The sequence below is a fragment of the Poecilia mexicana genome, unplaced genomic scaffold, assembly GCF_051168715.1.
Source record: "Poecilia mexicana isolate PSO_F unplaced genomic scaffold, ASM5116871v1 scaffold_2, whole genome shotgun sequence".
Lineage (NCBI taxonomy): Eukaryota > Metazoa > Chordata > Actinopteri > Cyprinodontiformes > Poeciliidae > Poecilia > Poecilia mexicana.
In genome coordinates this window covers 16,672,658-16,693,523 of record NW_028263371.1, presented here as the reverse complement: position 1 = coordinate 16,693,523, position 20,866 = coordinate 16,672,658, and the positions used below count along the sequence as shown (strand labels likewise).

The 20,866-nt window shown below is 43.3% G+C and overlaps 1 protein-coding gene across 5 annotated transcripts in view; it reads left to right on the top strand.

The window, feature by feature from the left end:
• The window catches only part of caska (calcium/calmodulin-dependent serine protein kinase a), a 143,709-nt gene that overhangs the window by 58,874 nt on the left and 63,969 nt on the right, over positions 1 to 20,866 (top strand). For all 5 annotated transcript variants that reach the window (XM_088012064.1, XM_088012061.1, XM_015006268.2 and 2 more), the window contains exons 2-5: positions 3,819 to 3,931; positions 12,582 to 12,687; positions 15,185 to 15,262; positions 15,563 to 15,635. In XM_088012064.1, coding sequence (XP_087868190.1) covers positions 3,819 to 3,931; positions 12,582 to 12,687; positions 15,185 to 15,262; positions 15,563 to 15,635 — 370 coding nt within the window. The remainder of the gene's footprint in view (positions 1 to 3,818; positions 3,932 to 12,581; positions 12,688 to 15,184; positions 15,263 to 15,562; positions 15,636 to 20,866) is intronic.

Sequence of the window (20,866 nt, the reverse complement as noted above, 5' to 3'; positions counted from 1 at the left end):
TTAATTGCGCTCAGAAACGGGCCGTAAACGGAGCCTTTATCACTGGACGGAGAGCTGGAGAAAAGGCAAAGTGTACAGTTAACGTCAGAATTATGAGACAAAATAACACACTCACGATACTTTCATGGAAATCACCATAATAAAACTGTTCGTAGTTGTATTTCTTCCAAAAGAACACAGACAAAATCTCCACAAAGTTTGACCAGTAGCTTTGACAAGAAAACTGAAAAATAGCAAGACCAAAATGACCAGCCCCCCTCTCTTCTTTACTTCCTGACCCTTCACTTAGCTTTCATCTAAACATTTATTTACCTCAGATGGTGCATTCAGTGTGGAGGGACCTCCCACATTGGTAGATGGTATGATTAGACAAGTGTGTTTAAGGTCAGGCAATTATTTATTTGCTCACTTCCCAGTGAGTCAGAATATCTGCACTGGTCGTTTGTTTCTGCCGTGAGAATTTCAAAGTTTCCTTTTGTCTCTTTCACTTGTGCATTCAGAGGAAAATCAAAGTGAGCCTTCAGGCAGTGTGAAGTCCCACCTCACCTTTGTGACGCTAAGCCGCTTTGGCTTGATCGCCATCTGCTCAAGCAGTCCGCATTTGTGCATGAAGACTTGCAATTGCACACTCACACACACTTGAGCAGCCCTGGTGATGTTTGAGACGCAAGCAAGTCGTTATGCCACGGTCTGCTGCAGCCGGGGGGCCGCGGTTTGTTTAGCTGTGAAATGGCAGGACTCTCACATTTAGCACCGAGGTTGTGCCGAGTGTAATTTGCTGCGGGATGTGTAACTCGCTCAAGGTTTCGGGTCGGCGGGGGCATGTGTTCGTTGGAGGTGTCGCTGTGTCTCTGCTCGTTAAAAGCTGCTCCTCTGGAGAGAGCCCGGCTAACTGCTGCGTTTTTCACTTCACCCACAGGATGGTTTCAAAGCTGGTGAGGCGCACGCTCGCCGGCCGCTCAGAAAAATAAATAAATAAACATATCCCCGAGTGTGAAACTAATGATAAAGACTCAAATGTTTCTATTTGTTCCATGTTGGACCCTCCTATGTATCTGCAACCACTAATCGTGGAGGACGCCAGAATGTTCAAACATAAAATAAACTCGTTTTTAGTTGGACTGTCACACTAACAAATTCTGCTGGAATAATTAATTCCATTTAATTATTAAAAAAAGCATAACTGCCTGCGTTGTCAGGATTATTTACAAAACTGTGTCCACTCTTTGGTCAATAAGACTACCAATAAATAGAACTAAATGAGAAGCTGTGACTAAATGCAGTTACTGTGTGTAGTGATACAGATCACACTTCTTTATGGGACTGATGGCCTGATGAAGACTATTACAAACGGGAATGTTTTTCAAGAGCATTATTTGTTTCTGTAACACAAACAACTCTATCTTAGTTACTTCCCATAAATATCGCAGCATTGTGATTATGACCTTAATGAGTCCATCTATAAAGCCAAACGAAGCGGAGCGGCGGGCTCCCCGGGGGGTCCCACTGCCGATCAGGAGATCAAACGCAGGTTACCGGCTCTACGCTGCGCCTCAGTGGAAGTGGCACTGATCGTTGGCTTCTTAGGAAATCTCCAAAACGAATCTGAGCGCTGGCTCCAGTCAGCAGCACAATCCGGAGATGAACTCTGAAGGTCTGTGTCGAAGTTAATTGACTGCTTGATGGAACATCAGCATAATGCGTCCTGCTGCAGCTCATCAATCCCAAAGACCCAAAGCCTCGCCCGTAACGACGCCATAAAAGCCCTCGCGTAATGCCCCGGCCGGCCTATATCGGGAACATACAGGCGCTTTACGAGTGTTTCACGGCTTTATAATCTCCATTATTTAAAAAAATGATGATCTGCTGCATGTCATCCGGTGAGTTAATGGCGGCTCAGCAGGGAAGGCTTCCCCACCTGCCAGTCAGTCATGTAAGACATCATCACATTTGTAACCCGGCTGCTTCTCCTCGGCCTTCCAGCCGCTGCGCTGTCGCAGAGTAAACAACTATAGAAAGTACTTGGAGGGATTAAGAGCACGCTGCTGCCAGAGATAGCCTTCACGTCTATTCTTAGGACAGATCAGCTGCTTCATTTATCTTTAAATCCACACACGCTGACATGTTGACATGCTGACACGCTTAGATCGCCACGCATTGTTGAGGCAGCGTGAGGGCCGGGCAGAGCCCGGTACCATGCTGAGGTCTGGAGCTTTATGAGACACAGGTCTTTTCCTGCAGTTTGCACTTTCACCCTGGCCTGATGATAATAAACCAGAGACACTAAGTGGACTCCTTAAGGGCCGCTCCCTCTGCTGAGGCGCTCCTCGGTTGTTCTCCACTGTTAGCTTTTTGTGGCTGTCTGTGCAGCTCTGGTCTGCTGCTGAACTCTGACTATGTTTCCTTTGACCTCGTCATTGTGCGGTTCGACATTTTGAAAACTAAATTTGTGTCATGGGAGCACGGCAGTTTCGAAAAGTTTTGGCACAAGGTTTTTGGCCTTATTGAAATAAGTTTATATTTCAAAACTGCAATGGAAATATTTATTCATATCACAGGAGTCAGATGATCAAAAACCAGATGTTGCCACTGGTGCAAACCGCGAAGAAAAAGGCGACAGGAAGTGGTAGGAGGATGACGGCGCGGTTTGTTTTTTAGTGACCTGTTGCATGGACAAACTCAGTCTCGTTTAAGTTTAATTGCGTTTCTTATTTCATGGAAACGCCGCAATTCTGGAGCTGTGTTTTTTCCACAGTTTTCACTCCATGCCACTGTTGATTTATTTTTAAGCAGTTATGAGTCACAGTGGCAAAATCTGAAACTGCTGCTCTGCAAGTTACTCAACAGGTTGTTGCTATGGTTACCAAAGAGTCCTCTAACCTCGATAGCTGGCCGTGAGAGGTTGAGCGGCTAAAGCCGTTCCTCTGCCTACATCTCCCAGAATGCTGTGGTGTTCTGGATCTGAGTTCAGTCAAATTATTGAACCATTCTATCAGACGTATTATCTGTTGATATTGATCATGTGCCTACTGCCATATATATATAATTGATTAACTGATCAGTCCTAATTAACATAATTAAATATTGCAATAATATTGATTTTGTTTGACCCAAATATTCCTCACTCCTCTTCTATGTTTTCATGATATGCACAGATCTCCCCCAAGCGCTAGCACCACTACAAGCTCCAAAAAAAATAAAAAAGGCTGTCTCATTTAGCCATGTTTTATTTTGAAATGGAATCTGGTGGAAAAAGGTGGATGAGTTTTTGTTTCTTTTCTTTTTGTCATGGAGTTCAGAAATGCTGACTTGCAGATTAGCTGGACCTCGTTATATGTGGAGGCCAGGGATCCACAGTCATCCATTAATTCCTAGAATTTTGAAATACTTTAGACTGCCTCTAAGAACACTTATTTTAATAGTTCAAACACCAATTATACCTTAATACCCATCAACACATTTACAGTCTCCTTCATTTCTGCTCTTACTTAACGGCGCTCTTGGATTGGATGTTTTGAAAATGGCGGCTGACAGCATGTCTAATAGCGCCGATGAATTTTGGCTGCATTTTTTTCATAATATTACAGAAATGCTCTACAGAAAAAGGCGAGGCTTCGCTGCACCTACGTTTCTACTGGTTACATTCATGTCTTCTCCTTTGAAACTGGCATGTTCTCATCAGTGTCACTTTAAGCTAACTTTAGCCTTTTTGGCACCGATGGCTGCTCCTCTGTGTGTTTGTGGGTGTGAAATGAGACCAATCAGATGTTTCCGTGTGCTAACTGATCTCTCTCTCTCTGTCCTTCTGTGTTGCACAGGGGTCCCTTCAGCGTGGTGAGGAGATGCATCAACAGGGACACGGGCCAGCAGTTTGCTGTCAAAATCGTGGATGTGGCCCAGTTCACGTCCAGCCCTGGTCTCAGCACAGAAGGTGGGGCCGTCACCGATGAAACCATCTCTACTTCCTTTGTCTTTGGGTCTGACTGTTAAGTCGTGTCCAAGAGTAAAGCGTGTGAGTGTGTGTGTGGGTGTCCCATGCACAAAATGCTGTTGCTGAAGAAAAGGTGATAGCCATTCACACATTTAACATCTATTCTTATGCCAAGTTAATTAGCAAGCCTCAAAATGTGAAAAGCTGTTTGTGATTATCCAGGCAACATAAAACATGCTGCCCTGAATCAAACCATTTCTGTCCAAATAATGAAAATATGAAGATACATTTGCAGATGAAGATCATTTATTCCCTTTGTCTTACTGTTGGATTACCTCAGAAACTGCTCAAGAACGCTTCATGTGTGTGTTTCTTAAAATCTGAAGATAAAAATCCAGCTTTCCTGGTTCGTGTCATTGCTAACTGCTATGCTAACATTAGCATATTGATTTTATGTTTTGATTTGATTCATTGATAAGATGACCTGTTGCTCATTTTGGTAACTCGGGTTGATCATGGATATATCACCATCAGCGTCAAAGAAGGGAAAACAGAAAAAAGGAAAACAAATACATTCTTGTGTTTTGGCCTTTCATAGACACACAAAAAAATCTGTTTTATACCACTAAAAAGAATTACTTATAAAAACTCAGAAGACAGTGGAGATTTGAGAGAACTCCATATTTGTGTTTACCTGACAAAATGGAGATTTAAAGTTTTGCGCGTTACTGTCTGCAACAAATAATGGGCCAGCATATCCACATGCTAGCTTTACATGTCTCCAAATCAAACTCGTCTTTTATTTTAATAACTTTATATTCTAATATGCTATTTAAAGGCAGTTCAACCCGTCTACCTGACTGTCCACACAAATGAACCTCCTCGCGCCATGTTAACAGGAATTAAACAGTTATTTTGAAGCAATCTGATTGGCTGACAGGTTTTAGCTTTGCGCTACACTGCCCCCTGTGGGCTTGGCATGTTTGAAACAATAATCGGTGGCAGACTTGTGCTGGTTTGTGTGAATGAAGTCCTTTCTGAAACCGATCCTACATGTACGACACTATTTTATTTTTTAAACGATGTAGCAGAGACTTTTTTAATAAAAACCCGTCTTTAAGTGGACGAGGTCTTAAAGGTTGCTAGGGGAAATCAGTTAATTAATATTCTTGGCTTATAATATAGTTCTGCAACTTCACATAAAACTAGGCTGTATTTCTTAAAAACTTTGACACCAGTCATTTTAAAGAAGCTTTGATCGGGGTTGGATTAGGACATCTGTGCCTTTCTACACTCTGGCCCACGTCTCATTCACTCTGTTGGAGTGAATGAGACGGTTTCTATTGACTATAATGGTTTTGGTCAATTCTAACCAGTATTTCCCACTTTGTGTTGCACCATGGCAGACTTTATTACAGGACGTTAATGTAAGCTGGAGTGTTTATTTATTTATTTATTTATTTAAACTATACAGACATTTAAGGTATTAGAAAAGCAGGAATCCTCCCTGCTTTTCTAAGCTCGGTGAGCTTTTTATTTTTCAGTTTATTACAGAGTTGTTGTGCACCAGTAATCCTGAAAAGACTGCTGAGTATCGTCTAGACAAAACATGCAGAGGACTTATCCGACATCTCCCACGGGCCAGGAGAGCGATAGAGGGAGGGATGAGGGAACAAAAGGGGAGGAGAGATTGAATTACAGATATTCGCAGGGTGGAGTACGGAGCGATAAGCTTGATACAATGGAGAGGGAGCGAGGAGGAATGCAGAGAGCGCGGCCGGTCTGCTGAAAAGCCGTTTACCACAGAGTCCATATTAAACAGTTTGAGAAGCGTGGCTTCTCTCCCCGACATGTCTCACTGCAGTGAACCTTTTTTTGTTTTTTTGTCTCTCAGGAAGACAGCATGCAATGGCAAAATATTGAACTGCTCTTTTAAATGTCAACAGTTTATTATTTCCTTAAATTCAAAGCTTTTGTAGAAACCTTTTTTTTCAATGCTGTATTTTGAAATATCAGCCCTGGAAATCTCTGCTCTCAGGTTTAATGGCTAAATTTGGCATCAGATGACTAATCAGGACAGCAGGTCTGAAACTGGGTATTACTAATAAAAACATTCAACTGTAATCCTCGGTGCGTCGGAGATTTTCCATCTTTAAAGCAGAGTGAAACCATTGTTGCTGCTTTAATCAGAGATAAAAAGAGATGTATTAGATACTTTAGATGCAGGACGTTAAATTACGAATTAAAATTTCTTTTAAGTCATATTTGATATTTATAGCATTTTATGACTGCTGAAGGTAACACAGTTACTTGATTGTGCTGTAAAATGGCACTATGTGCCTGGAAAACACAGAATACCGCCCCTTTAATAATCGAGGTGCTGGAATCATTCGATACTTCAAACTTAAATCCTCCACGGGTATGAACAGTTTTGGATTCATGAGCCAGAAACACCCTGAACACAGCCCAGACAAATGGAAGTGGGTCAGAATGCTTTGTGACTTGGGAATGGATTGGTCAACCACGGCTCACACACATACAGGCCGTGTCCGTCTGATGAATAGGTCAGCCCTCTGAGGGGAGGAAAGTGAAAACCAAGCTGGAGAATGAAGAAAATTCATCATGCGCCATCAGCCTCCCTGATCTCTGAGCTCTCACCTCTTCTTCGTCTTCCTCCTCTGTCCTCCATCCGTTATCTGTCTCCTCCTGCCGTCTTCACGTTCTGTTTCTGTCCCGGCTGCAGAAACGGACGGGGATCCCATCTGCTCGTCGCTCGCTTTCTTGCTTTTATTTCCGTTTAGCAGAGGCTTTCTTGCTGACTGTCTCTTTTCTCCCCTCGTTTGTCCCCTAAAACAGCCCCGTTCCCAACAGCCTGGTTATGGGGCTGAGTGCCAGCAGAAACATCAAGACAGCTGCATTTAGTCGCCTCTTTGCCTTGTTTACACATTTCAGAGAAGGAATCATATTGGTCCTGTTCTGTAGCATCGAAATGAAATTGCTTTAACTTGGATTAGAGTCTAATTTCACTGTGGAGCTCTGCATGTGCAGCTGATTTTAATAATCTGACTCCACCATATTCTGCGGAGTCCTAATAACATGGGAAAAATGCCTTATAAGTGAAATAATCTGTAGTACTTTTTCAAAAATAAGGAATTATTTACTTAAAAGAAGCTTCTATATCTTGCTGAAAAGTTATGTGTAAGTAAACAGACTTGAAATAAGATAAAACTAAGATATTTGTGCTAGAAATCAGACCAAAAACACATGGTAGGATTTAGTGTTTTTGCAGTGTAAACACCTTCTAAAAGCCATAGCGGCTAACAAGCTGCTGTACCTGTGGGTTCACTTAGTTTGTGCCATGAATGAACAGACAGATCTACACCGTCTCTCCACACTCTTCCATCAGGCCTACAGTTTTCCAGTCGGATCCACGTCTTCCCACTTTTTTTTAAAACAGTTTATTTGTCAATAACGCTGTTGATTACACTTCAGCTCCATGATCAATGGATGTGTCTTGGTTTCGATTGCTCCAACACACACGCACACACATAAAGGCCATTTAAAAAGCAATGACAGTGACTTTCCTCGGGCAGTCTCCCGTCGCTCTGTGACACCGGCTCGGTAATTCGCCTCTCGTTTTGACGAAGCATCATTCGGGATCTCCAGTCGGACTTCTGGTGGCTGATATCAGCAGCGAGCTCGTCCCGCCACAATAACAGCGGCGTTTTTAGCAGCATTAGCATCGTGGCAGAGCCGGCGGAGGCCTTGGGCTCCCCCCGCAGACCCTCCTCAGAGGACTGGCTTAATGTTAGCGCCGAGGCTCACGGCTTCAGCTAATTAAATGTCACTGCGACTACGTGGTGAAGCTATGCGGCGTGTTCACTCGCAGCGCGGCGTGGAAGTGATTAGCAGCGACTCTATCGCAGCTTTGCAGAAATATCAACTCAGCTCCACCTTCCTTCCCATTAGTCCTCCTGGCTATAAATCACCTTCTGCAGACGCAGCCAGGGACATGTGGGACTTGTCCTACTGGGACTTGGGGGGTGACTGGTGAATTTAGCCAGCATCCAACCGGACTGAGCTGGTGCAGAAGTGTCAGTCAGACAGGCAGTTAATAAAGTTAAGTGCTCTTTGAATAAACTGATTGAGACTGTTCCCGTCCAGACAGGTTGTAAACATGATCCCCGTTGCTCTGCTCGGCTGTCTGAAGCTCCCACTGCGGCTGCCACCCAACGACGAATGGACGGAGAGATTGAGAGTCTGAATGGGAGGATGACAGCAAGACAGAGGGAGAGGATGTTGGTGCAAAACAGAAAAACAAGCTAATCGCTCGCTGTTTGTCAATCATCGTGCGAACCAGGAAGAGGAGAGACGAGCTGGGACTCTTCCCGCCTGATGTGTCGACGTTGCTGTAGTGAATCGGCAGGCGGATATCAGCAGGAATGATCAGAATACACGGAGTCAACGTTAGTCTGATGGAGATTAAGAACCAGCTGATTAGCAGAATGGAGAACTTTTTCTTGTGTCTTTGTTGACCTCCATGTTTGATTTGATTTCTATTCTTCCTTACATGGTTCAGTTAATCTGAATGGTCTAGGTTCTGTTAAAACATCCACATTCTGTATTGTAATGGGGAAAATAAGAGAAGAGAGTCCTAAATGTGTTAGTACAAGGCACCTGGACTTGACTTGTTCCTTAAAGATATTTCAACTTTCATACACTAAAAAGAGGAAGTGGCTTCAGATTTCATCTTTCTAACACCTACTCTAACTTTCTAACTTAACGCGGTTTTTAAGGCCAGCACTCCACTTGTCCTGCTGACTTCACTACAACTTACTTCCAACTACTTTCAGAAAGGTTTAGGGTGACAGTGGAACATATTTCGATTTGAAGCTGATGACTTTATGGGTAAATTCACACCAGCCCTGTTTAGTTTGCTTTCATCTGTTCGTTTGCCTAGAAAATCTGGTTTTACTCCAAAAAAGTAAACTCTGGTCCACTTACAAAGCTTGGTGCTGTTCGAATGCAAATGTGAATGCCAAGCGGACCGGAGACCACTCCAAAGCAGGAAGCGGACAACAGCACAAGGTATTCTGGGTAAATACAGCCAAAACAAACACAAGTCCAGCACCAGCAGGAGTAATGGCTCATTGTCTTTTACTAAAGACAGAAGAGACATCCTACAACCACTAAAATCTAACACCACTCCATCTTTGTTTACGTTTGTGAAGAAGGAAGTTGCACACAGTGTCTTCTTCAAAGGTTTTTGTGTTGTTTCCTTCAGTGGCTCTTGGTACAGCGCCACATCAGGCCAGGAGGGGAACAGGTTTTTCAAAGGGTTGCAGTGCGAAAGGGAATCACACCAGATGAAAATGTAGCAACTGTTGCAATCTTGGTCTCAAATCAAAGCAGAGTCCAGCGGACTTTGTGTGAAAGGCAACAACTTTTATGAAGTTGGTTCAGTTAAAACCAGCGACTTAGACCTCGGCTATGGTGATGCACTGTTAAGGCTGCAGGACAGGTGAAATGAAACGCACATGGCAGGAAACAAAGTGAAAGGCCTGTAAGGATCTGAACGCTGTTACTGTTTTCTTCGATTTTTTTCTCTCTCTCGTTGGACAACGGTAGTAATTTTCTGTCTGTGTTTTCATCTTTTTTTTTTTTCTTGAACTGAAGGTAGGGATGATGGATTGTCTCATAACTGTTTTTTCTTGTGTAAATATTCCAACTTGTTGCGTTATTTCAGCATGAAAACATAAAACAACTGGATGCTAGCGTAGCTGTGTTTGATCTTTCTGAAGCAGATTCCACAAACTGCGAGTGTTTCATTTATTTAGCCTGCAGTGGCCTCAGAAGAGAATATCTTACTGTCAACACTGGTGGATTAAACAGGCCTGCAAAGAATGAGAAGCAATTTGCAACACACCATGTGAAGGAAGCGTGTAGTTTTCCACCACTCCAAGTATCTACTTACTTCTCAACAAGCCATAGGAAAGTGAATTATTACAGATAATAATTTCCCAGAGCCCTTTTTTTCCCCACCCCTTCAAAATCCAAACCAATCCTTTAATCCATGCCTGAATGACAAGTTATTACTGTCGACAACTTTTGATCCGTGAAGGAAAACATGTATTTTTCTTTCCAACGCTTTGACGTTTTCTCCATCAAGTCTGAACACTTCTTACCGGACTCAAAAAACCCATTCAAATGGGCTTCAGCTTCGGCTGATTTACGTACAATATGTATGCTGAAAAAGGGAGAGAGTAGTGTGTGATGCAGTCGTCACAGGTTATTAAAGTTGTACTCCTCCGCCGTGGCTTTCTTCTCTTCGGAGCGTCCATGTGGACAGATTTGATTTAAAGTCGCTCCTCCACTGGAACCTCTCCTAATCGCTCAAACGCGCCTCCAGACGCCACTGCTTTCATCCCATTTTACATGACAGAGCAATTTTCCGTCGGCATCAGAGGCGGTGATGGTATATTGATTCGTCTGAGCTGCTTTTTTTCCATCCTCCTCCTTTTTCCTCTTCTTCGTACCCGCGCGTGTGGCTGTCACCGCAGATTTGCTCCCCGTTAAACATCACCTGAATATCTGTTGAAGTACAACTGTTGTTGTTTTTTTCCCCTCACTCTGCTTTTGCTCTCCTGAGGATCTGAGCGGTATCTGCTCAGTTTTTATCCCACTGTCATGTCTCTTCCCTGGTGATTCCCCTAAACAAGCAGCCCGCATTGTTCTGTTCAGCTTCACTAACCCTCCTCCATTAGCCCTCCTCCTCATTACGAGCCAATTAAAGCGCCATAGTCGCTCTCTGCCGGGCTGCAGCGAGACGATCTGGAGTAATGGTATGCATGCAAACAAACGGCACTTGAAAGCACATAGGGGAGCTGAGTGCTGCTCGCGTTTTTTTTTTGCATGAGACCCCCTCCTGCCGATGAGTCATCATGGTGGGTCTTTAGGAGTGCGTGCCTCATGCTGAGCTCTGCGTTTTCCATCCATAGCAGCTTCCTAAAATATAGACAGCTCTCGTGTCGTATCAAGCGGCTCTGTGGAGAGGTTTGTCGGTGAATAAACGGCATCATAAACACAGCAGACTACAAAGCTGTGGAGACGTTTAAATCAGGTTCAGTTTATTAAAAACCAAAAAAGCCACTGTGAAAATAAGTTTCACAAGAGGGGCAGTGGCAGAGGGTGCTCTGATCAGTATGGCGTCCCAAACCGATACTGATATCGGGAATCGGTTTGATATTGTTGGATTATATTGGCGTGCATCTAAAATCCCCAGTATCAGCCTGATAGAAACACTCTGCTCCAGCATTTAGTCCGCTCCAGTATTTCTATCCAACAACGCTTGCGTCTTGCTAATAATAAACGGGTCAGCTGTTCTCATACATACATATTGTTATTGACTATTGTTCTGTTTTTGAGTAATATCACTTGATCAATCCTTTATAACATTCCACACTACCTTATAACATTTGACTCGGATGTGGCGGTGGAGCAGGGGTAAAACGTGCCACCCAAATACGGAGGCCCCAGTGATTGTCCTGGGCGTCACAGGTTCGAGTCCCGGCCTGATGACCTTTGCCGCGTGCCTTCCTCCTCTCTCACAACCCACTTATCTGCCCGACTGCTGTCAAACAAAGGCCTGTAGAGCCAGTAAAACCATTAAAAAACGAGTATTTTTGACTCACACGCAGAGTGGAAACTTTTATTGCGGCACTTTTTAGAAGGTCGTTCCAGTCCTTTCAAAGGTCACAGTTTACTACAAGGAAGGAATCGCACTGATCCTTTTCTGCAGGAAGAAGGAAAAGTGGACACGCCCCTGTTGCAAGAGATCGGCAGAATCTATGTAGAAAATAGACTGAGAATAATCGTTATCCATTTACCCAGAAACAAGAGCTTAATATCTCTTAATTTCAAACAATCTTCACAGCAGTCAGGTGATAACAAGCAGCTGCTGGATTGTTTTGGAGGCTCCACATTAAAGAGGCTAATGAAGCGAGATATTGTGGCGCTAAACTCACACAGCATGATCAAAGCGTTTCTCATCATATTTAAGCAAATGCTTTTGAAGTGCGTGTCGCCTGATTCTTTAAAAGCTGCTTTTTGGGCCACCAGAGGAAGTAAGCAGCTTGGATTTAACACACGGGGAAAAGTTTTCGGGTACTTCCTGAAACTGCTCGTGTTGTTGTTGTGTTTTTGTAGGGGATTGTGGGAGGCGGGGGAGCTTTCGGCTCCAGTGTATTCGTTAGTGAAGCAACAGGAAAGGGAGCTGAGAGAGAAGGCAAACCGAACCGTGACGACCGCGTCCAGAACTCAGCCCTACGTGCGCACCGCCGCGCCCCTTGGAGCTGCTTCTAAACCCGAAATGTGACATTTAGTTGTTCAATAAACAATTATCTAAGAGTGGCTTTTGACAAAATGTCTGTGACGCTCAGAAAAATCACAAGCGAAGGTCTAAAAGATCCAAACATTAGAGATGAAGAAAATAAAACGACGAAGATAAAGTCGGAGTTTTCCGTTACTTGAGTCGCATTTTTTCGACTTCATATCTCATAATTTTACTTAACTACCCCTTTTTTCCCCCCAGTATGGCTCTTAATGCCATGAGTGCTTACCGTGTTTCTTGTCTTCTTCTGTGTTTCCTCAGATCTAAAGAGAGAGGCCAGCATCTGCCACATGCTGAAGCACCCCCACATCGTGGAGCTGCTGGAGACCTACAGCTCCGACGGCATGCTCTACATGGTGTTTGAATTGTAAGCCCTCGCTGCCAGGTCACATCTGAAGAACACGCACAGAGGTGGATCAGTAGTGGGGAAGAAAAAACAAAACAGAGGTGGATATCACGGCGCGTTTTAAGCAGAATGAGGAGGGATTGAGAGAGGCATCCAGGCAGTGGAAGAGGAACAATAAGAAGAAGCGTGTCCTACAGCGGTTTTATATAATCAGCACGGATACGAGAAAGCTCGTTAGCCGAGGACGGGCCGCGGTGAGAGGAACGAGGAGAGACAGAGCGGCCTCGCGGAGGAAGAAAAGATGAGATTAAGATTTCACACTCGCTGCTACCTCCAGCTTCTCTAAAAGCCGCGCCTTCCCCGGAGCTCCTCCCGGCCCGCTCTCTATCTTCATCTCTCTCGCTCTTCCAGAACTAATTCCTTTATCGTGTAATTCTGTTATCGCCTCAACGGGCAAAACGCTCGCGCCGCGCCGGTGTCACACGCACAGAGAGGGGACTTTGAAGGAAATGCAAGTGAGCTCCATTTAAAGGGATTTTCATGCTTTCGGGACTTTTTTTATTATGTGTGTGTGCCTGTTTTTTCCACACACGCACACACACACACACATGCCCTGTCTCTCCGTTCCAGATCCCAGGCCACACTAGGCAGGAGGGTGGAGGAAACAGGTGCAGCTAACAGGTTGAAGAGCTGCAGCAGAGCAGGGTGTCGCGGGGCCACTGAGCTCCACCGTTCCGCCACGAGTTCAAGTCCCTTTGCCGCATTTCTTTCTGGCCGCTTCCTCTGAGATTAATGTCTATTAATTGTTGGGAATGAATAATTCAGTAAGACTGTATATTATGTCAAATGCAGATGTAAAAATAAAATAAGAGGAGCAAATTTTTGCCAAAAAACTTAGAAATTTTGAAATGAATCTCCGAAATTTTCTATAAGGCACTCGGAAATGTCTGAGCTCAAAAAAGTCGTGAAGTTGCGAGGAAAAAATCTCTGAAATTTTCTGAGTTTGAAAAGTCAAAAAGTTTCAACTTTAGAAACTCAGACAATTTCCTGACAGGGTCAACCATTTCCTGAGTTTGTAAAGTCAATATTTTTGACTTTACAAACTCAGAAGATTTCTATAAAAAAAATTTTATGTCAAATTAAGCTTAAGAATTTCTGATTTTTTTTTTCCTCTTGCAAATTTTCGACTTTTTGAGCCCAGAAATTTCCAAGTTTCTTCCAGAAAATGTTTAAGATGAATCTAAAACTTTTTGAGTTTTTGACAGAAATTCCATCCATCCATCCATCCATCCATCCATCCATCCATCCATCCATCCATCCATCCATCCATCCATCCATCCATCTTCTGCGTATCTGGAGTCGTGTCACAGGGTATCAATCTAAGACTTCCCTCTCCCCAGCCACTTGTTCCAGCTCCTCCAGGCGAATCCCAAGGCGTTCCCAGGTGAAACATAGTCCCTCCAGCGTGTCCTGGGTCTCCCACCGGTGGGATGGGCCCAGAACACCTCACCAGGGAGGCGTCCAGGAGGCGTCCTAACCAGATGGCCTCAGAGCAGCGGCTCTACTCTGGCAGAAATGTACTTCCCCTCCCCCCCACCCCCCAGCTGCAATGGCCCTAATAAGTTGTCATATTAAAGGCCACTGGTGCCAAAAAAGTATATAAGAGCAGCTCTACAGAAGAATTAAAGCAGGGCTGGTTATGAGTGAAGCTAAAAGCAGAAACTAAACTACTGGAGGATTGCTTCAGTCAGCTGTGTGTGAGCTGTTTTCATACCCAGCAGCTTATTGATCTCGGAGGAAGTGAAGGACCTCAGGTTGCAACTTTTGTCCTGGTGGATTTCTCATTCAAGTCGCTCCAGAGGGGCTGGGTGCTAAAATCCCCATCTGCTACGAGAGTTTACTGATGAAATCTGAGATTAAATCAGATTAGACGGGCTCTTACAGAGTTTATCCAAAGATTAACTTATTTTCTCTCCCCGTTCATTGACATGCCATTGACACAAGGCAGCATAGAGCCATGTTTGGTCTACCAGAATTCCCCAGCTGATATTCCAGGAGATTTTCGGTGAATCTGTGTGAGTGGTAGCCTGGACTAAGTTTGCACACTTGGCTCTTGATTTAAAGTCATTTGAAATGCAAATAGAAGTAACCAGGGAGAGGACCAATTTGTCCTGTTTACCTCCACAAAGGTCTGAAAATCAACCACTGGGTGACCACCTCACTAGCTCACATCTGCACAGGTCTGCGTGGTTGACAAAAAGTCGCCCCACTGTTGCTAAAGCAGCAACTCTGTTGCACACTTTGTCTAACAATGGTTTGGATAAAATAAAAATAAAAAATCGGTACTGGCCAAAATGGGAACCGGCAGGTCAGGCTTTGTAGAGATCGGTGATCGCCCTAAACGCAGCACATAACTTGAGCTCCATTAGCTTCAGATCTCACGTACATTTCCTTTGTGCAGATTTCTCCTGAGTTCAGACGTGAGTTTAAAAACATTCCCTGTGTTTGTGTGTGTCAGCATGGACGGGGCAGACCTGTGCTTTGAGATCGTGAAGAGGGCGGATGCTGGCTTCGTCTACAGCGAGGCAGTGGCCAGGTGAGCGACCAACTCTTCGGTTTTCCTTCAGAGCCTCGCCAAAGTATTCAATCCCGCTGAATCTTTTTTTTTTTTCTTTACATTTTACTACATTAAAACTACAAATTTCAACATGTTTCAGGGGGACTTGGGGGAATGATACGCAGGTTTCTAATTTTTGTTGTAAGTGTAAATCTGTTAAATGTGGTGTCCATTTGTAGTCTCTTTTAATCTGTTGTTTGGATACTTTCAAGCTGTTTATGTCATGAGGCTGAACAAACGCTGAGATGCAACACTAACTACATGACGTCTTGGTTTCAGCCATTACATGAGGCAGATCCTCGAGGCGCTGCGTTATTGCCACGACAACAACATCATCCACAGAGACGTTAAGGTACCTCTGACTTCATCTTCCTCATGCTTTGCTGTCAAGTTTAGATGTCCTTTGTTTCCTCTTTGTTCTTCCTCCACACAATCTGAACCGTCATAAATAATAAACCAGTAAATACTTAAACGTATCTTTGTTGAGAATTAAGAAAATAAACATTAAAATTAAAGCAAACAATTAGGGAGGAAGCTGTTTTCTATGTGTTTATATTGGTTATTTTCAACTTTTTCATACATAAGTAAAACAAAACAATACTAAAAAAAACAAACAAAACAAAAAGAAAAAGAAGCAACGATATTATTTCATTTTAAGAAATACTCATCTAATGCAAAGACAGCAATTTACTAAGATTTTGAAGTTGTGTAAAATTGACTTTTTTGAGCTTTACATCGTGTTATAAAGTTACTGCCTCATCAAAAACACACCTGGAGTGTTTCCTTGATTCTTTCATGAATGTGTGAGAAAAGCTTGGATCTCCCACGGCAACCGTTCAGCTGAGCAAAACACCTGGTTGGACTTAGCTCCGCCTTCAAGGACGAAGCTCCTCCTCAGAGCTTCAGCCTCACAGAGCTTCCCTCCCCCATCCAGCTCCTTCAGACTAGCCAGCAGCAATTAGCTTAACCTGGTGAGCTCCTGCTGAGCTCGTTGTAGGAGCTACTATTTAGTGAAACGTTGCTAAAGGAGCCATGTTGTGACGACTTCCTGAAGGCGGAGTTTCAGAAGAAGCAGGAGTTTTTAAAGAGACAGAGCCCCAACTTCAAGGTTTTAAATTACAAAGTAAAAGTTTTTATGTCATATTAGATATGTAGCATTTTTATCACAACTGAAGGTAACATACTTACCTGAATGTGCTATAAAATGACAGTCTGTGCCTGAAAAACACTAATACCGCCTCTTTTTATCGATACGTTCTGGCACACTTGGCCCTTTAAGAGCATTCATGATCCCGATTTGGCCCGTAGTGAAAGTGAGTTTGACACGCCCTGCGTTAGAGACTCAGACTTCCACTTTGTTGCAGGATGGTGAACACCTCTGTTATCGCTGTGGCTTTGTGAGCTTCCTGTGTTTCTCAGGCTTTTCAGCGCCCTTTAAGGGGACAGACTCACATTCAGCACGCTCACAAAACCAGACTCGTTAAATATGGATCGGGGTTCCAGAGTCGCATCTCTTCACGCATGAAAGTCAAAGGATTCATTTAAAGCTCCTGGCGTTCATAAGTCCCCCTCTCCTCTGCACTTATCTCCCCAACACGCTTCGCCGAACGCCTCCCCCCGGTGGCACCTGCATGTATCCGTTTTCTGCCGATGTTTGCCCGCCATTAGATCAGATTAAATCTGTTTAGTGGCCCGAGTCGCGGCGGCCCGTTGTGAAGGTTGAACCATCTTTTTCCGGGACCCAACACGTTCGTGCTTCGACGCACATTCAGCTCTCCACAAGAGGAGAGCTGAATGTCGAATCTGGAAATCACAGATGCGAGGAATCTGAAAACGCAGCAGGACGTTTGATGGGAAACATAAATCCCCGCACCTCGCTTATCAGCAGCCGTACGTCTTTTATCTGCAAACACACCGAGGTGAGAGGCTCTCCTGTCGGATGGAGCACAAGTACAGGGGTCTGTGGATCCTATATGCACTGGATATCCTGGAATATAACTGTCTGTGTGGGGAGGGTGGGGCGGGGGGGGGGGCGTTTGCACAACCGGTTGACTGCTTCTCTGTTTTTTCTGCCACTAGTGGCCTTTATTTGCTGCAGCTGTCGTTGCGCTGAGTGATTTCAGCCTGCCGTCTTGTTTTACAGACAAATGCTACAAATTAGCTTTTGCTATAAGCGTTGTGATGCACACATGGGACTGCTGTTCTGTTGAGTTTGTGTGTGTGTTGCTGTCAAATAAACCCAAATTAATGAATTAATCATCCACAAAGCATGATCTAACTCTGTGCTTTGTGCTCTGAGCGACATCGTGCTTTATTATTTATTTTACATTTTATTTATTATTTCCAGTTACACTTTCTGAGCCATTTGAAAGAAGGCTTGCTACAGTTTAGTTTTTGCATGTTTGACCAAGTAGTCACTCTATTGTTTTTATTTTCAGGTTCTTTATTACTTATTTTCCATGGGCTGTTCTCCTAACTGCACTGACTGAATTAATCAAAGTTGTTTTTACATGTTTGACAAAGCTTGTGAAACCTTTTGTATTTAAGAATGTTGTTCTGACGCAGACTTATCAAATTAATTTGGAATTCAGGACATTTATGTCCATCTTTAAAAAAAAAGAGAAATGTTTTAAGTCAATTCAGTGATGCTGTTCTGCATCAGATCGGTTTCAGCTGATACTAAAACTCAGATATTGGTATCGGTAGCCCGGAAGAAGTGAATCGGTGCGACCCGAGTTTATTCTCCCAAACAATTTTTCCTTAACTTTGGCTCAACATTGTTAATGCGGCGCCTTCTCATCTGAAACGGCTCATTGCTGTGGTGGATACAGATGTGAGGACACTGCTTACATGGGGACATAAATGATTGTTTTTTTTCCTGTCAGCTTTTGAAGGCAGCAGTTTTGTGTCCCTCACAGGCCCAGAGAGGCTCAAATGCCACATTTTGCATATGAATAGCTACAAGTGTGACTGATGGAGGCGAGACGCATTTCCCCACAGAACACGTGAATGTCAGCTGTTTGACAAGAGAAAATGGCCTCAGTCCACCTGGACCTCAGAACCATGTACTGGCGCTGCTCACAGGATCGTTAGTGGTGTGTGTGTGTGTGCGTGTGCGTGTGATGATGGGCGGTTTCGTGGCAGAGCTAACGACTTCTATAATGGCATCCAATGATCCTTGAGGTGTTGACCGTGATGCTCTGTGATTGAGGGTTCTCCTTCAGATATGCATCAGGCAGGTCGGGTCAGACGTTTCTAGAAATAAACTTTTGTAGGGCGGGGATGTTTTTTTTCATTTTCCACTGTTTCAGTTACACATTCAGCAGCTTAAACTGATTAAAGCTGCTTATCAGATGTTAATTGGTTAATTATTTTTTGTTCCATTTCTTAAAGCAATCTTTTTTTTATTCTTAATGATATTTTTCATCATCAGAGAACAAAATGTGATTCACCTACTGACTGAAAGTAGAGTTGGTTCTGAGGATATTTAGCAGCTAAGAGTGTGTCTGATTTAATTAGGACGTCTGTTGACTCATAGTGTGGGCGTTTGTTGTGAACTGAAATATTTATTGTTCAGTGGAAAACAGTTGAATCTGCATTCAAGCACAAAATTTTAAACGTTAAACCAGAGGCTGTTGGTATTTTTTGGCTCTTTTACGCGACGCCTTCTAGTCGGGTCAGACGGGCCTTCTTCTAAGTGTGGCTTATGTAACGACCAACGTGGGATGGTGTTACCTCTAGATGCTCAGTTATATGTCCATATGCGGCTGAATTATTTGGTGGTTTTGACACATACACACACACACACACTAATATATAAGTTATCAGACTTATATATTAGGAGTCAAAACTAAGAGAGTAAGGTAGAAATGTGTAAAAAGCCCAAAAGTATCTTCATCTGTTTATGCTAGAACATAATCTCACACCGAACAGTTTAGAAAGGTTTTGTGAGTTTCTGGGAATGTTTAATTGGTTTGTAATGCTCACTAATAGACTTGACCAGAACCAATATTTACATTGCTTCTGCAACAAAGGGTGCCATCTGGAGTTCACCAAAGCCCCTTTTCCTTTTTTCATTTTCTAGTCTTTGGGCAGGAACATGAGGCTCAGGATCTGTAGTCGACGCTCTGATGATTTCGTGTGTGTGCCCTTGGTTGGCCAGTTTCTCTGAAATATCTCTGTAAATTTGCTCGCTGAATTGAAATTGAAAATGGTGTTTGAGATGTTGTTGTTTATAAACCTACGTGCTAATCAACAGACGCAGTGTGCAGTACTTTAAGCACAATACCCAACTTGGCTTGTATCAGGAATCTGACTGGGGAATGACCGGTTAAAGATACAACCTTTAAAATGCCATGAGAACCATGACAGAGCTATGAAATACCCAGTTTTAAATAAAAATCTGGTGAACTGTGCAAGTCAACAGAAGAACGGGACATCACTGAGTCTTCATCAAGAAAGCAGCAAAGAGTATGACCAAGTCAACACACTGCTGGTCCACCAGTTGTGAAAATAAAACTTTCTCACTGGCGTCACAAGCGTCAGAACTAAAACTTACAGAAACCCTGCGGGGTGAACAGAGGAGATCGGACCCAGAACTCTGGACCAATCAGCAAAGAGGAATGGTTCCAGATTATCCCTCTTTCTGCTCCAACCTTGTGAAACCTCAATGTGCAACGGAGTTGGACAATGAGATGCATAATAGAAGAAGATGCTATGCTGAGATAAAATGACATGACAGAGCTTCATAGATTCCTGTCGCCCACACACCAAAACACACACACACACACATACACACACACACACACACACACACACACACACACACACACACACACACTTTCAGCACATCCACACTCAGAGTAATTCCTCATTTATAATTTAGTTCCGATTACTGAACAAACTTTATGACACACACATCACATATTTATAACCTGTTGAACACGGAGGGGGATCAACACGACTCACAGGTTAAACAAGAAAAAGGAGCCATAGTTGTTAGAATGAGACACAAAAAGGAGGTCAAAGGTCTGAGGTCAGGACTGCATGATAGTCACCCTGAGCTCAGAGCAAATTATTATCTTTATTGTCATCCAACAGATGCAGAACGACGCATGTCAGATCTCAAATGGAAACCAGTCAGACAAAGTGTAAAAAAAAAAAAGAAGTAAAGAATAACAGAATAAAAAAGAGGAAGCCGTATAAATATAAATGCAAACTTCCCATCTGCTTAAATATTTGTGCAGGTCGTTCAGATTATTTCATGTTCACATGGGGAAAAATGTGCAAGTGGAACAAAAACTTCATCAATATTAAGAAATGTAATATAGACAAGCTCATGTTACTGGACCATCAGTGATGAAACCACTCAGTGGAATCAAGTTTGAATAGCTTGAATCACTGATAGCCTTGGTTACTGCTTTCCATTAACTATTAGCTTAGTTTAGCTAGCATTTAGCGTTTCAGGAGACTGACATTTAGCTTGCTCTACGGCTGTTTCATATAGACTAGCGAAAAGAAAGGAAAGGAAAAATACCAGTAAAAAATGCAGACAAGCTCATGTTCCTGGACTCTCAAGTACCT